Source organism: Puntigrus tetrazona, chromosome 21 (assembly GCF_018831695.1).
Source record: "Puntigrus tetrazona isolate hp1 chromosome 21, ASM1883169v1, whole genome shotgun sequence".
Lineage (NCBI taxonomy): Eukaryota > Metazoa > Chordata > Actinopteri > Cypriniformes > Cyprinidae > Puntigrus > Puntigrus tetrazona.
In genome coordinates this window covers 17,369,803-17,386,021 of record NC_056719.1, presented here as the reverse complement: position 1 = coordinate 17,386,021, position 16,219 = coordinate 17,369,803, and the positions used below count along the sequence as shown (strand labels likewise).

Below are 16,219 nucleotides of genomic sequence, written 5' to 3'. Positions count from 1 at the left end.
GCTGTAAGCTTTTATGGTTGAAAGAACGGTCTGAATGTATGAAGACGTCACGGGCGTTTCATCAGGGTCACTCCCTCTCCTTGGTTTTCAAAAAGGCATGAAATTAAATTACAATTACAGATTCCATAACTGTGTCACTAAATCAAACAACATAAATCAGGAAAATGTTACGGGGTTTCGAATCAAAATAAGATTTTCTGTCACACATGTCAAACGAATCAATGATGAAAGAATATATGAAACATTAAATATTATTATGAAAATCTTGCTAATTATCATTCACATTATTGCACTTTTTTCACTACATGTTGCCTCCGAAACGCATCAACGCGCAAATTAGATTTAGTTTGTAGATACATGGTGCATAATGAGAAATGACCGTTTTAAACACATTTTGCTAAAAGAAAAACAGCATACTGAACGATTCTGTTACAGCTGAGAATCATCAAAGTTTTATTAAAAAAATATTAAAAATGTACTGGTGATTTAAAAACTCTTTTTCTTGCTTTTAATTTTTTTTTTAAGAAATTGAATCCCTATGTCCTCAACCGAGAACGTAACATAACCTATGGATAAATATATCATTTTTTAATTACTTAAAAAAAATTTTTTTAATTAATTGATTCCCGATGTCCTCAACCGAGAACGTAACATAACCTATGGATAAATATATCATTTTTTAATTACGTTTAAATTTTTTTTTTAATCATTTTGAATGCCCTAAACAGCGTAAAGACATAAAAAAATGGTCTTAAGAGGACTCCTCAAGCGTGTGTAGTGATGTGTGTTTAGTGACGAATTACCGAGCCGTTTTGATTGCTCGTGTTTTCCTAAAAGATTTCGTACGCGTTACACAAGAACTGCGTGTTTTGTTGCGCAAAAACCCGCCAAAGGCTGACAATTAGCGAACAGTGTCAAGTGTCGGCTTCCACAAACTTTCACAAACGAGAAAAGACAAGCGTTGCGTCATGTGACCAGCAGCTGGCGCTCTTTCTGCGCCGCAAGCACTCACTGCAAAACACACACGACCTCGTCCTGCCCGAGGGAAAACAAGCACGCCGTCTGAAGCGGTTCATAAAAACTCCCCAATCTCTGCGAGACAAACATCCTACAGCAGCGCTGATATTTGAAGAGCCGATCCTGACGGGAAAGGACAGCGGAGAGGATTACGGCTCAACAAAGACACACTCGAAGGCTTGGATTTGTGCCTTTGACACGAGAAGAATTGAACAAAGATGTGCGTCGCCTGTCGACAAGCGAATAAAACCATCTCCGCAGCTTGGATTTATTACTGCGTGTAAGCATATTAACATGATTTGTTCGTCTAATTCGGGTTTTGGGTTACAAAGGAAGGATTTGATGGCGGATGACGTCTGATGGGAAAAGCCACAGCGATGGGTTTGTGCCTCGCCCAATCCACTTTGAGACTGATCTGACCAAACAAACGGCTTGAAGAACCCTCCAGAAGACATGGACTCTGCAAACCATGTGTGTGTGTGTGTGTGTGTGTGTGTCGCAGAAACACAAGAAAGTACCAAAGCAACAAAAAATATCACAAGGCCGTTATTAACTTCCATGTTGTGTCACGGGTTAAAACAGGCCCCTGATAGTTTCCATGCTCTTTGACAAAAATACACTAAAAAAAAACACTTTAGAAAGTCATGCAAATATTAATCTGGTCAGAGACTCGTTTTACTGTTTCTTAAAAAATTTAGATATATTTTAAATATTTTTCTGCTCATCGAGGATGCATTTGTTTTTAATTAAACGTTAATACCGTACAATATTATCACAATTTAAAATACCGGCTTTCCGTTTAATTATCCTTTCAGATTCATTTCCGTGATCGTGGCTCTGGTCTTCAGTGTCACACGATCCTTCAAAAATTATAATAATTTATCATCAGGGTTCTTTGATGAATACAATATTAAGAAGAGCAGGATTTATTCAAACGCCATCCTCTACCCTCCAAAAAGAAACGAACGCTTTTATTTAGTGAGGATGTATTAAATCGATAAAACGTGACGGTAAAGGCTTATAAATTCGAACTGAACCCATCTAATTTTTGCATTTATTCGAACGAGGCGATGGAGACCAGAAGGGGCTGATTTGATCCCAACATGGCTGTAGTCACCAAATGCATGCAGTCTTTCCGAAACGCACCTGAGGGGTCAAAGGCTTGCACACGCATGGCTCTGAATGAGAAAGACGTTTAAGAACAAACAAGTCTAACCAGTGTTTCAAGCAGTTTATAAACCCAGTATAGGTCAGACGGACCCACACCACAATAGAAGACGTCCTTGGTTCACTACTAGACAGCTAGATGAGATTCACAGGATAGCTTACGCACATTAAAGCAGTGTTCCAGGTTCATTTAGTCTAATTGGTACAAATAATGACCGCTAACATCACGCTAGCATTGTTTATCACAAGCGAGCTGCTGGTTTGCTGTTCATCACAGTTGGGTTCACTTGAAGAGCGGTACCACAAACACATTTTTGCATTGAGGACCGTGTCCACGGTTTAATCGTTCATCAGAACCAGCGTTATTTCCATTATATGAAGCCCAGAAGCAGTCGCCAGCGGCACAGGTGCGTTTCAAGCAACAGACAGCAACACATTGCACGAGGCAAAATGATCCTTTTCTCTTTTATGCCAAAAACACTCGATATTTTGCTCACTACCTAACATAAATATATCAAAACTCAATCTCTGATGGGTGATATGCATTGCTATGATTTTTCCGCCCCTTCAGATTCCAGATTTTTTGATTCATCTCAGCCAAATACTGTCCAATGGTAACAAACCACACGCCGACGGAGAGATCATTTATTGAGATTTTGGTTTTGTGCTCCGGGGTCACACACATTTAACTGCTTGCAAGCTCGGCGGACGCGCTGGAGTCGGTGTAAGCGTGGCTGGGCCGGGGCGACACACACACACACGGCTGAAGCGTGGCGATGCGGTCAGCGGAAGCTCAGCCGAGGGCTGGTACTGTACCTGGGGAAGGACGAGCTGCTCTGGAGGCTGGACGAGAAGGACTGTCTGAAGCCGCAGGAGGGCAGGGGATAGACAGGCTGATTGGGCCTGTGGGTCGGGGACAGGGTTAAAGACTCGCCGCTTTACAAACACTCGACGTGTTCGGGGCGGGGCTAACTGTTCATCTGACCAATAGGAGCGGGAGACCTCGACGCACACGCTCTTTTATGATCACGCAGGGCCACATTCATAACTATACCTAACTAAAACTGTACCTGAAACAAAAATGACAACTCTCTCTCTCTCTCTCTCTCTATATATATATATATATATATATATATATATATATATATATATACACACACACACACTGAAGCTAGTTGGGACAACTTAATGTTAAAAATAAATAAATAATAATTTAAAAAAATATATATATATATATATATATATATATATATATATATATATTTTTTTTTTTTTTTTTTTTACATACACTTCATATGCAATTCAAAAACATAAATCTTAAATTTAGGTGTAAATATCCATTGGGTTGCACTCTTGACATGTCTATTCTGGTCTGCTTTACACCTCATCAATATCAAAATTACGCTTTCTGGTTGCAGAGTGTGAATGTTTTCAAATCTTCACTTTTGAACAACGACCGGTGAATTATTCATGTTTTCAGGTGACAGCTTGTTTTCTCAGGCCTGGACAGACGTCACGTTTATGGAGAGCATGACGCCACCAATACACACACACACACATGCACATGCACGCACACACACACACACACACACACACACACACACACACACACACACACACTCACACACACACGCACACACACACACACACTGCGTGATGAAAACATCTGTCAGCTCAATCTGAATCACGATCAGCTCACCACTTCATCACACAGAAGACCTAACAGATTAATATCAGCAATAAACAATGTAATAACGGCACAAAGTGTAGAATGGGACATAAGATATTACAAAAAATAAAATGTTAAACTCGTATAATAATGCGTTTTTTTTTTACATTGCGAGAAATACATTAATACTGCAACTTTTAATAATCACCTTTTTAAAGAAACGCTATCCCTTTAAATCAAGATCTCATCTTAAACCACTCACTGAATACTTAAATATTACATGATTTATAGAAAAGAAGCCTTCAAGTTTCATGTCTCTGAGCATGCTATATTAAGAGAGAATTGATGACACCTTATTGTAAAGTGTTACCAAAACATCCTCTTATATTAAATAACCCCAAGCGTTCCCGCTCTCCTCCGTCAGCAGATCTGAGGAAGAGGTCGAGGTGTCTTACCAGTTCATGGACGGAGTGATCTGACCCTGAGGCAGCGAGTAGAAGCCGGAGATCTCCTGCGACTGATGTCTGTGAACACCTGTGGGACGAAGAGAGAGGACGGCCGTTATTAAGACGCCGGGAACCTGCCATTACCCCGGCCCCCGGCCCCCGGCCCCAGACGCACACAGAGACAATGTGAGGAGCTGACAGAACATTTACAAGCTGCTTTTATCCCGAAAGCAAATATTCGTTAAACTTCGATCCCGAGCCGGCGCTGTCCTGAATATTCATCCATTTATTTATTTATACAAAATGCCTTAATGCCTTATTAATAATTAAAAATATCCTATTGATAAATATAAAAGGTAGTCTTTAAATTCTAAAACAAAAATAGATTTTATAGCCTAATGAAAATAATGCAATACAGCATAATGCTACTTCTCCAAACATTTTATTTTTGCCTAAATACATTTCCCCCTTATTTATAGTTTTTATTTATTATTATTTATTTATTTAAAAGTCATATTATATGTTTTGTAATTATTTATTTATCTCTAATTCTTATTTAATATTTAATTTATTTTAATTTATTTAATTCTTTAAATTTTTCTGGATTTATGATTTTAATACGCATCATTATCGGAAACAGCGGTAATAAAATAAACGTATAAAACATTAACAAATTGATTAAAATGTATTGATTCTTATACGTCGGTCCTTTATATTCAGGTTTACAGTGCTTTTAAAATGCTTTTGTTTTTAATTATTACGTTATTATGTTTTTACGTTATTATAGCAGTTGTGTTTTATTTTGCTGGGTTTCTGTGAGGAGCTTGGAGGTTTAGTGTGTATTTGATGGCAGTTTTATAAATTGTGCAACATGTGTTCATGTTCTCGTATGTTGAGACACAGATTATACGGTGAAGGCCTGACCTCAGTTACACAACACGGTAAAGAGCGTTCAGAGCGGCACAGATCTCTCTCTACTTCAGGAGCCCGCTCTCTCAGAACTCCTTCAGTAATGATTAATTTAAGCGTCAGCAGATGTTTCTTCAAAAATGCCTTATTATAAACGGAAACGACAGCGAGATGAGTCAGGAGCCGTCGTGCAGTAGGAGTTCAGAGCCGGAGAGCTGCTCATATTGAGATCTCTGACCTTTGACTGGCATTTTGGCGAACCCGAGCGCGCTTTGAGACACTGTTAAGTCGTCTTCTGAAGCTCTAGAGGGGATTACGGAGGTCAGGACGCCTCCCGGACGGTAAATCTATGAAAAACCATCCCGATGGCGTTCTGCGATTTTATAATTGCGCGGACAACAAAGCAGGAGCGTCACTGAGCTTTTCTGCAGGAAGTCATTTGTCAGCGGCGCCCCGCAGTTAAGAGCGACCCCGAGCAACCTGTGTTTGCCGAAGAATGCTGCGTGATGACTGTAATTTGCATTTGCTCTGGGCCTGTTTGTGAAGCGAACCCTCAATAAACCTGCCACGCTGGAATGTGACTGAGTCGACGAGCTCTACCTGAGAAGCTCTCAGAGACCTCACCGGTCCACTCATCCCTGCCTGTCCTGATCAGAAGGTCAGAAGCGGATCTCCTTGTGGCTTCATCGCGAGCCCTGCCCCACACCGCGGCGACCGTTTCGTTTCACTGTTCGAGCAACGGAAGCGTAAATGTACGGATACGTATACAAATGAAAATGCATTATTGCGGTACATCTGGAAAAAGCGCAATATTTATATTTTTTCGCGCATGAACTAGAGCTCATCAACTGCAATCTGCAGGACTGTGCATGTTTAGACGCAACTGACGTAATTGCACCGTTACGGTATGTTACAGTATACTGACTGCTAAAGTAATAGCGACTAAATCAACTGTCATGCAATAATCCTAAAAATAATTAGGAGGACTAAGAATAATAATGAGATTAACTAAATTTAAAATATAATTGCAAATTAATAAATAAAATAAATAATTTACGCTAAAATGCACTTTGCATGTTTAACGGTAACAGTACCGTAATTAAAACAGTAATATTGAATGTGTTTATCTGAATTTTTATTTGTCATATTTTCCTGATTCCATGACGATTTGCTGCTCAGTTATTACGGTACTAAAGTTATTAATCACGAAACGTCTTCTTCAGACTAGAGCAACGATGCCTGATCGAACGTCGATTATAGGAAAGAGTTTTAAAACACGTTGCAATAATATCTCAGACTTCATTTATGAATCACAATGCTCCCAAACTTTGCAGTGTATGAATTTCTTTACGTTGTAGTTGTGCATCGTTCGCGAACGCAAGCCCAGTTCCTGGTTGACGACTCTTATAATAACTCGCTTTCAAAACGAGCCGGCGAAACGTTCCCGAAGGCAAAGCGAGCAGGTCTTGATGGAAAACGCGAAGGGCCTTTAAAACGATCTTTCAATATAAGACGTGAAAGCGAAACCGATCAAAGCGATGCCTGAGATGACTGGAGCACAAGCGCAGAGAAAACACCATCCAGATATCAAACGCAGTACAGTAAAACACAAACCCTTCACATACAGTAAGTGTCAGAGGTTCAAGCGTTCACCGTGTACTTCACCTGGATGCTCAGTCGTGACACATTTCAGACCCGGTGGTTGAGTCTGACACGGTTCGCTGGTTTACACACACTGTGAAGTGATCCGGTGTCTGACCACCCAGAAACACCGCCTCAGGTCTCTGAGGACCACGTTTAACGTTAGCAAGGTTTGTGCGTCAAAAGCCATCTTGTGTAGTGATATATAGTCAGTTTTAGTTTCGATCGTACTGAAAATCACATCAATTGGTAACACTTGCTGTGTTTGAAGGGTTTGTGTTTTACTAAAATTAAGTGAACAAAAAAGTTCTTACTCATGTGGTCTGGGTCTTTATTTAAAAAAAGTTATGCAAAGACTGTTTATCCACAAACTAAAAACTGTACAGCGTCTTTTTCTAAACTGAGTGATGTATAATCGGTGGGCGGGGTTACACGGGCAGTGATGTAGAATCAGGGGGTGGGGCTAAACAGAGTGATGTAGAATCATTGGGCAGGGTTAAACGGGCAGTGATGTAGAATCGGAGATGGAGCTAAACTGAGTGATGTAGGATGATTGGGCAGGGTTACACGGGCAGTGATGTAGAATCGGTGGGTGGGGCTAAATAGGGTGATGTAGGATCGATGGGCGGGGTTAAACAGGTAGTGCTGAAAAATCGATGGGTAGGGCTAAATAGAGTGATGTAGAATCGGTGGGTGGGGTTAAACAGAGTGATGCAGGATTGATGGGCGGGGTTAAACAGGCAGTGATGTAGGATCGGTGGGTGGGGTTAAAGAGAGTGATGCAGGATTGATGGGCGGGGTTAAACAGGCAGTGATGTAGGATCGGTGGGTGGGGTTAAACAGAGTGATGCAGATTGATGGGCGGGGTTAACAGGCAGTGATGTAGAATCGGTGGGTGGGGTTAAAGAGAGTGATGCAGGATTGATGGGCGGGGTTAAACAGGCAGTGATGTAGGATCGGTGGGTGGGGTTAAAGAGAGTGATGCAGGATTGATGGGCGGGGTTAAACAGGCAGTGATGTAGGATCGGTGGGTGGGGTTCAAGAGAGTGATGCAGGATTGATGGGCGGGGTTAAACAGGCAGTGATGTAGGATCGTGGGTGGGGCTAAACAGGGAGTGCTGTAAAAGCAGGCATCGATCTTTCTCCAGAGGCAGTTTTTATCCACATTATTACATCATAGAGTAAAACATTCCACAAGCTGTCCTTCCTGCAGACTGGCTTCAATATAAGCTCATTTTAGACCTACGACAAAGTTTTGAGTTCTCATTTGATAACCCTTTTAAAGTACAGGTAATGGGAAATACGCCGGCATCTGTCATTTCTACTTACTTTACTTGATCAACAATCAATTTCAAAATCAAAAAAGTTAAGTAGGGGAAGTTAACTCAGTGCTGTAGTAAAGACGGGTAATAACACTTGACTAGACGACTAGTCATCCAACAAACAAGACCATGTGTTTTTGTGTCACCATATTTGATGCATCAGGCTTTTATGGCTGATATATTATGATATAGAGAGAACATGAAAGAAAAAACAGCTTAGTTTTACTCAAAAATTGAAGAAATTCTGATGCTTGTAATGTAAATCGAAGCGATCTTTTTATCAGTATATCAAATACTTATATAAACGCTACAATCTATATCTCCTCAGTAAGATGTTGTTTAGTTTGATGATCAGTTTTGCTCAGTTTCACAAACGATGAGTCTCTGAACAACACAGCGGTGATTCATTACTGAGTGAATCCTTGTTTTTGTACGAAACAAGTGAGCCAATGATTCACTGGCACATTCATAAAGACAGTCCCCTGCTTCATTACTGAGGAAATCAGCTGTTCGGAGGAACTCCTTCAATGAATGATTATGAATGATGAATAAATGTCACTGTTGCTTGCCACCACCTGCTGGCAGTTTTAATTGCATACTGACAGTATGATTTTATTTCCACTAATGGCCATTAATCATTATTATGATATTGATTCGCCATCTTTATTTCTAAAGCTGCTTTCAGTAATGTTAGTGTAGGTGACCTGATTCAAAAACCTTGTTATTTGTATTTATATCATCTGTGGAAGGCGTGGGACTATAAACTGTTCATCCAATCATATTCCTCGGTTCGAGGGCTCTGATAGGCTGTCTTACCTCCCTGTCTGTGTATTTATTTGCATACCTTTTTTATTTTTGTAATATTATAATTTCTTAGGGGTGAATGAAGCGCGAGCTAATCCGACGGCGCGATGTCGTCTCTCATGGTGTTTTGGAGGAGGCGTGGCTTTGGGGGAGGCGTGGCTTTGGAGAGGGTGGGATCTTATGCTTTCAAAGCTAGCTTGCTTTCGCTAGCCTATTCGAAATCCCCTACCCTGCCTTTCACACGTTGCTCATTTAACACAACAATCACTTTACCTCCTTAGCATTCCCACCTCGGGATTTGTACCTCGGAGGGGCACCAGAATGCTAAGGTTAAAGGTTAAATGATGGGGGTAATGTCCCTGCTAAAACTCAACACCCCTATTTACAATACATATTAATAATGCCGTTAATGCAATTTACTTCTTTTTTTCAGTATGAACCCCAGCAAAAAAGTAATATATAGTATATTGTCAATTATTTGCAACTGGGTATTGTGCGATTACGTGGCATAGCTAGGTTGTAAATGGTGAGAAGTATAACATAGTCTTTATAACATGCTTCAGCAATGCATGTCTAACGTTTATAATGCACTGAAAAACGCTTTCATGTCACTATTGTTGAAGACTGTAAAATCTTTCAATAATATTTGAACGGCTATCCCACAGACTTTTACATTAAATATTCCCTCCCAGTAAAATGAGCTGCCCATCTGAGCAATCTTTATTTGACCCTCTAACTCTAGCACTCTCTATTCTAATTCTATTCCGATTCTAAAATAACCAACGGTAGCTTCTTTGTATTTTGTATTCAGTTTTTTTATACAATTAACAAAAAGCAAAAAAAATAAATCTACTATACAAAATGTGGTAACAATGTTTTAGGTTTTGCGGTTATAACTTAAATTTACAGTTAAATACCGTAATTTGATTAATTAATATAAAACTAATATAGCAATGTCACGTTCTCCGGACTTTTGTTATTGTTTTTGTCGTGTGCCCTGCCCTTTTAGTTCGTGTTAATCGTATCATCATCTTCAGCTGTGTCGTGTTAATTACCCTGTGTACTTAAGTCCTGTGTTTTCAGTTCCGTTTGTCCGATCTCGTCTTTATTTGCGTGTGGTTATGTTGTATCTGCCTGCCTGCCTGCCTGCCTTGATATCGTTTATTTGATCCGAGTGGATTAAAACTCTTTATTTTCCGTTATACTCGTTGTTTGCTCTCGTGTTTACCACACGCGTGACAACCAACCTATTAAAGTACTGAAATCTGTTTCGCACAAACGCAGGTGGTGACGAGAAAGTCACGTGACGAATCAAAGCCCATCTCTAGCTTTAGTTTTAAATATATACATATATAGAAAGTGCAGTGTCTTTCACACAAACACTAAACACCCATTAAACTGAAATATGCAATAAACATTCATTTAACAACATTAGATGTAACATGCAACTCTAATAAACATAGCTGATAAGAAAAACTAAGCGATTTTAAAGAAAAAAACATCAAATTCAAACTAAATTTTGATATGCAATGCAGGGAATGCTGGAAATGTCAATTAACGTTTTTTTACCTGTAAATTGTACAAGATTTTACCGCTAACCATTTAACAGGTTTTTACTGTAGAGTATTTTTCAGTGGTTTTGTTACAATTACGGTCATTTTTTTTCTCTATTCTTTTTCTATCAGTTTTCTTTTTATTATACAATTGAAAAAAAGGCTAACTAATCATTGCTCTGTTGTTGCTCAGCAATTTCGACTGCTTCCGTTGTCCACGTTTGGATAAAAGCGTCTGCTAAATGGCTAAATGTAATACATTGCGCACACCGCGCAGCTCGCGGGTTTGGATGGACATCAGGAGAAAGCATTAGCCAACGATCTTGAGTCACGTGTTACCTGGTTTCTGGCTGACGTCTGTGGGAATGTGTGGAGGACTGGGGTTGAAGTGATCGTAGGGCAGCAGCGGCGTCAGAGGATGCATCCCCTGCTGGACCACCGACACTTTGTTGGACTGCGAGAAACACACACACAATAAGACGCTGGTCAGTCGAAGTCTGATGCTTGAAAGCGGCGCGCGCGAGCGTGTCAGATGTTGAATACATTTGCTGAAGGAATCAATGGGAAGGAGCCATTTGATCGATACGCCTTTGATGATCAAGGCCAGCAGCACAAGAGCTTGTTTGCTTTCATGTCTGTGTTTACAAATGGCCTTCAATAACTCATGTGAAACCCAGTTTGCTAATGCTAACAGCATGTTGTTTGACACGATGCGTCATGGCGGTTGCATGGCTGGAAGTAGCTGCATTTCTTGGCCAAACTTCTGACTGCTGTGCCTTTCATATGAGCGTCTTTTCATCTGCGCACATGTGCGAGAGACTTTCAGACTGCGTTTCCTGCACAATTTGACAGATTTGCCACGTGTGGCCAAGTCCTGTTTCTCCATAGCGGGCGCTGGCCATTAAACACCTGCAATCAAACCCAGGGATTAAAGCCACGAAAAATAAATCATCCGCCCGATAGCTTTTAAAGACTTCTTTTAATTACTCGAGGCCAACAGCGTTTGCTACGGTCAGCTTGCGTAATGCTCAATGTGTTTTCAATCTATGAAATAAACATGCTTTTTGCAGTGCTTGAAAAAACCTCAATCATCTACTTCAGTGCGATAATGTTTTGTTTGAATGAATTACAAAAAGTGTGATTCCCGCTCAGCTGACTAAAGCGCTTTTCGCCCATTTCTGGAAAGCTTCGCTACACCCGAATCAATCGCTCTAGCTCTCGATATTGTAATTATGAATGTTTATTAACAGAACGTCCTAGACTTCACCTCAACGACGTGACAAATAAAACTAATGCTATTCAAACTGGGGATGAAGAACGCTTTCCATCGCTGAATCGCTCGATAGCCTACGCTACAATCAATAATGCAGTGTACCCAGGAGAATCCATCTTTTATTTACAAAGTGTCTGAATTTTGTAATTTTACGACGATATGCACCAGACGAAGTGATAAACGCTTCTGATTGGCTCAACACAAATGCACGTGGTAATAATGCTCAACGCCACACAAAAACAATGCATGCAACCTAAGCAGTTTTCAGTTTAGGTGGGCCATTTTTTCCGTGTTTTAAATTCGGGAGGTGTTTGATCAATTTCTGAGTGCCATTTTTGCCCCAAGCACTCGTTTATCTCTCACACATGACCAAAAGCACAGAGATCTTAGACACTGGACATCTCGAGCCACTTAAGAATTAATTACACTTAGACTGAGATGAAACACCGCCTGATATTTCACCCAACACACTTATCTCAAAAAGACGTATTTAGTTCCTGATGAGCAGCACCATATTTTCCCCCCGAACAAAAATAAATGCTGCATGAGTCTAGAGTTCATACGGCATCAAACGAACGTGGCTATTATATATCAGAGCGCGAAACCTATTTGCATGTGGTTCTATCCTTTTATCCGGCGTTTCTTTGAACGACAATGCAGGCATGACTTGTTCTGAAGGTTTGGTCCTTTAATACTGACCACCGATGGACACGGCGACCCCTGGGCTCCTCGGGTCTCAAACGCCGTCCCGTCTAATGTATTCTTTGCTTTAAAAATCGAAGTGCTTTTTTGAAGCGGAAATTAGAGGACGCTTTGAGTGTTACGTCTTTAATCTCCTGTTTGAGCACTGATGTGTTTGACGCGTTCATTTTACACGCTTTATGTTGCCATTGATGTGGTCAAGAACGCTGAATCAGATGAACCTTTGGTCTCTATGATAATATGCCTGGAGGAAGTATATTTAGGAGCGGCGTAGTAGTAGCGATGAGATCTACAACCCAGAAGAAAAACAGTAACGTACCGCCATCCCCGAATAAAGCTCTACTGCGCTGGGGTCCAAACTGCGTTCTTACCCAAAGCTGGATTCAAAAGCGGAAATCATGTCATGTTTCGTCAGTATTTTATCAGCATGTTCTCCATTGAATTACTTGCATTCGACTGGCCTCCTGCAAACACCAGAGAGACAGCGAACCACGATGTTTTGGACCATTTTGCTCCACCGAAACTGAACTCGCGATTTTCATTTAGATAAAAACGGAATAAAAAAGGTATTAAGTGAATATAAAATGCATAACAAACCCGACTTGCACAAACATTAAAATCGCTTGACAGTGATTATAATCGTTTCTATTCTGATTCATTGTTGTAATATAAACACATAAACTGTGGCTGTAATAAATAAAAAATATATGTGTAATGTAGCGCATATTGCTCCTCTCTGGAATGATTAATTTATACAGTTTATTAATTACTAACATGCTTATTAAATGGCTTTTTTGAGGTCATTGTTTATGTCTTTTCGTGTTTGAAACCATGATTGCGTGATTGCACGGGACGGGATACCAAGCTGTACAGATTATTTATTAACAGGACGGCCTGCAAATAATATTAGCTTATGTTTCGTTCACGCACCAGCAGAAAACACTAAAAGTCCAAGCCTACTATATAGTTTGATCATACTATATAGCTATATATATATAGCTATAACTATATAGCTGTCCATCTGGTCCCCACTGGGTTCCATAGTATGGAAAAAAATACTGTGCAAGTCAATGGGTGCCGTCAGCTGTTCGGTTCTTAACGTTCTTCGAAACACCTTCTAAAGAAGAAAGACACTCATCCAGGTTTGAGCAAATGATGGCAATTAAGATTCTTGCCTGAGCTACGCCTTTAAGACCCAGAAATCAATATTGTTTACAGCTGGCATATTTACCTGCTGTAGTTTACCCACGATTAATCCACCAGAGGAACTCTAATTAAACATCTCGCTTTCTGTCAATGATTCTGGCTCTCCGTCTGTACGAAGATCGCTCTTTCAGACACTGGACACACCGACGCTTTGAGAAAGTCGTGGAGAGATTCCGCTTCAGATTACTGTAACTGAGAAAAAACTGCACTTCCTGACTGAGTGAAAGTGAGATAAGCAAAATTTCCACAGTGGTCTTTAGAGGCCGTGCATCTATTCCTGTTGTCTTGAGGGTAAATGCGCGTGGGTTTATTAGAATCGAGGTCGATTTCGTCTCGGTGCATCCGTGAAGAGACGAGAGCTCGCATCGTGACGCCGCTGGAGCTACGCTACGCCTGACACCGCGCCGCAATCTGGAAATAATTCTGCCAGATCTGTGAGATGGGGAAAATGAGTGCCACTTAGTCGGAGGTTTGAGGAACTTCAAAGGAGACGCAGACATAACAACAGAGGCACGTTTAAACACACTCAACCCCCTCCGACAGACCCGGACCTCACCGCCGCTCGTGCGTGCCACTGTTTGCTCGCAAAAGTCTGGAAGAACACGAAAACCGCTTCGATTCGTGCATTTAATGCATGCTTTTATTACGACAAGTCTCCATTTCTACTCCATTTCTACTTGAGTCACCAGATAGTGTCCGAAAAGTGCAATGAATTTTGTTGTTTTCCATTTTTCGCAGATTACACTAAAGTTCACACACCTGCGCGCTTATTCAAGCATCTGCCCGGGGAAATTACGTGGACTTCTATTGTTTTTATAAACGCTATGACCCCACCCACACCCTAACAGAACATGTTTCACATATTAACATTAAAAGCAATGACAACCGTATTTATATGTAAACCGTTTTTACGAACCAGGACATCCGCAAAAGGGTGTTTTGTCAACTTTTTACAAATTCTTGTTACAAATCTGTTCCCAAAATATGGTTAAGTATACATTTCCTACTTCCATAATCATATACACTACCAGTCCAATATTTGGGGTCGGTTTTTGAATTATTTTTTATTCAGGAAATATATATATATATATTTTTTCCTCATTAAAAAAGTTATATATATATATATATATATATATATATATATATATATATATATATATATATATATATATATATATATTTTTTTTTTTTTTTTTTTTTTTTTTTTTTTTTATTATTATTTTATTTTTTTTTCTAAAATATACCAAATTTTTTTCAAATATATACATTGATAATGCATTTGTAAAGCATCATGTGGCTGCTAAAAATGCATAATTTAAAGTGCATAACAATAGAAAACCGGTATTTTAACAACATTATAACGATGCGTATGTTTGTATATGATCGAAGTAGGTGAACACGCACCGACATCAAATGCATTCATGTACGAGCATGAACATCAATAACACACAATAACCTCAACAGCGTCAATAACAATGCACAATAACCTCCATCTCCATAAAATGAAGTCATAACGGCTTCAGTGATGAGCCCCTCAAAATAATTGAATAAAACGTGGCTCGCTAAAACCAGATGACTGATAAAGTGCCAACAAACAAAGAAGCGCTTATTCATTACAGCGCCTCTCTCAGAAGCAATAACTCTGAGAAAGAGTCTTGTTTACAGTGTGAGAGACGACACGAAGACGAATAACTACACGCAGAGCCACAAGTGTCCCGATCCTATCACAAACAGGGACACGCACTATAAAACAACTCCACGGCTGTCTGTCCTGCGGTTCACAAGCACGCTTTGAACGGAGCGTCACCGCTGAAATAAATCAATTAAAACCATCTATGGAGAGGCCAAACAAAAACAAGGAAACAAACAGACCGTAAATAAGAGCGAACGCGTTTGACAATAAAGACAATAAAGTCAAGACTGGATTGCTCAAAACGAAACTTGGCTTTATGAAACTCTTTGAATTTGCCGGGTATTTCTGAAGCTGGCCTCGGTGCCCGAGGGAAGCACCTCGCCTGAGCAAAAAAACCCATCTCCACACTCGATATTACTTAGAAATACTGAAAAAAATGAATTTGCTTACGCACAGACGCTTGTAAAACTGTTTGTGACAAAAGTGATGATTGAAATAGTCTGCGGGGTATTTCTCTAGGTTTTTTTTGACCAGGTTTTCTATTTACAGTAGGATCGAAAATAAAGCCAAATCTCTAAACCGACAGTTTCTTATTGACTGAGACCGGTGCTTTGAATTAAAATACCTATAAATAAGCTCTGACTTGCCTTAAATCTCCAAAGAGGAGATGTTTCATGAATATGTGAGAAGCATTTCCGGCAACACTTTATATATCATGCATAATAAAAGTAGCTTTTATTAGTAGCCTCATAATTACTTTAAATGCATCCAAAATAAAGGTTTTTGTAATATAATGCATGCATGCTAACAGAAATAGAACAGGTGACGCTCTGCGCACTAATAGAGCGGGATTTGTTACGTTTTGGATTAGGCATGT

The 16,219-nt window shown here is 39.9% G+C and overlaps 1 protein-coding gene across 10 annotated transcripts in view; it reads right to left on the bottom strand.

The window, feature by feature from the left end:
- Positions 1 to 16,219, bottom strand: part of tcf7 (transcription factor 7) — a 47,054-nt gene that overhangs the window by 11,535 nt on the left and 19,300 nt on the right. For 8 of the 10 annotated variants that reach the window (XM_043221103.1, XM_043221104.1, XM_043221107.1 and 5 more), the window contains exons 4-6: positions 10,868 to 10,982; positions 4,309 to 4,387; positions 3,001 to 3,087 (exon numbers count right to left, since the gene is read on the bottom strand). In XM_043221103.1, coding sequence (XP_043077038.1) covers positions 3,001 to 3,087; positions 4,309 to 4,387; positions 10,868 to 10,982 — 281 coding nt within the window. The remainder of the gene's footprint in view (positions 1 to 3,000; positions 3,088 to 4,308; positions 4,388 to 10,867; positions 10,983 to 16,219) is intronic. The other 2 variants (XM_043221105.1, XM_043221106.1) reach the window with 1 other exon arrangement.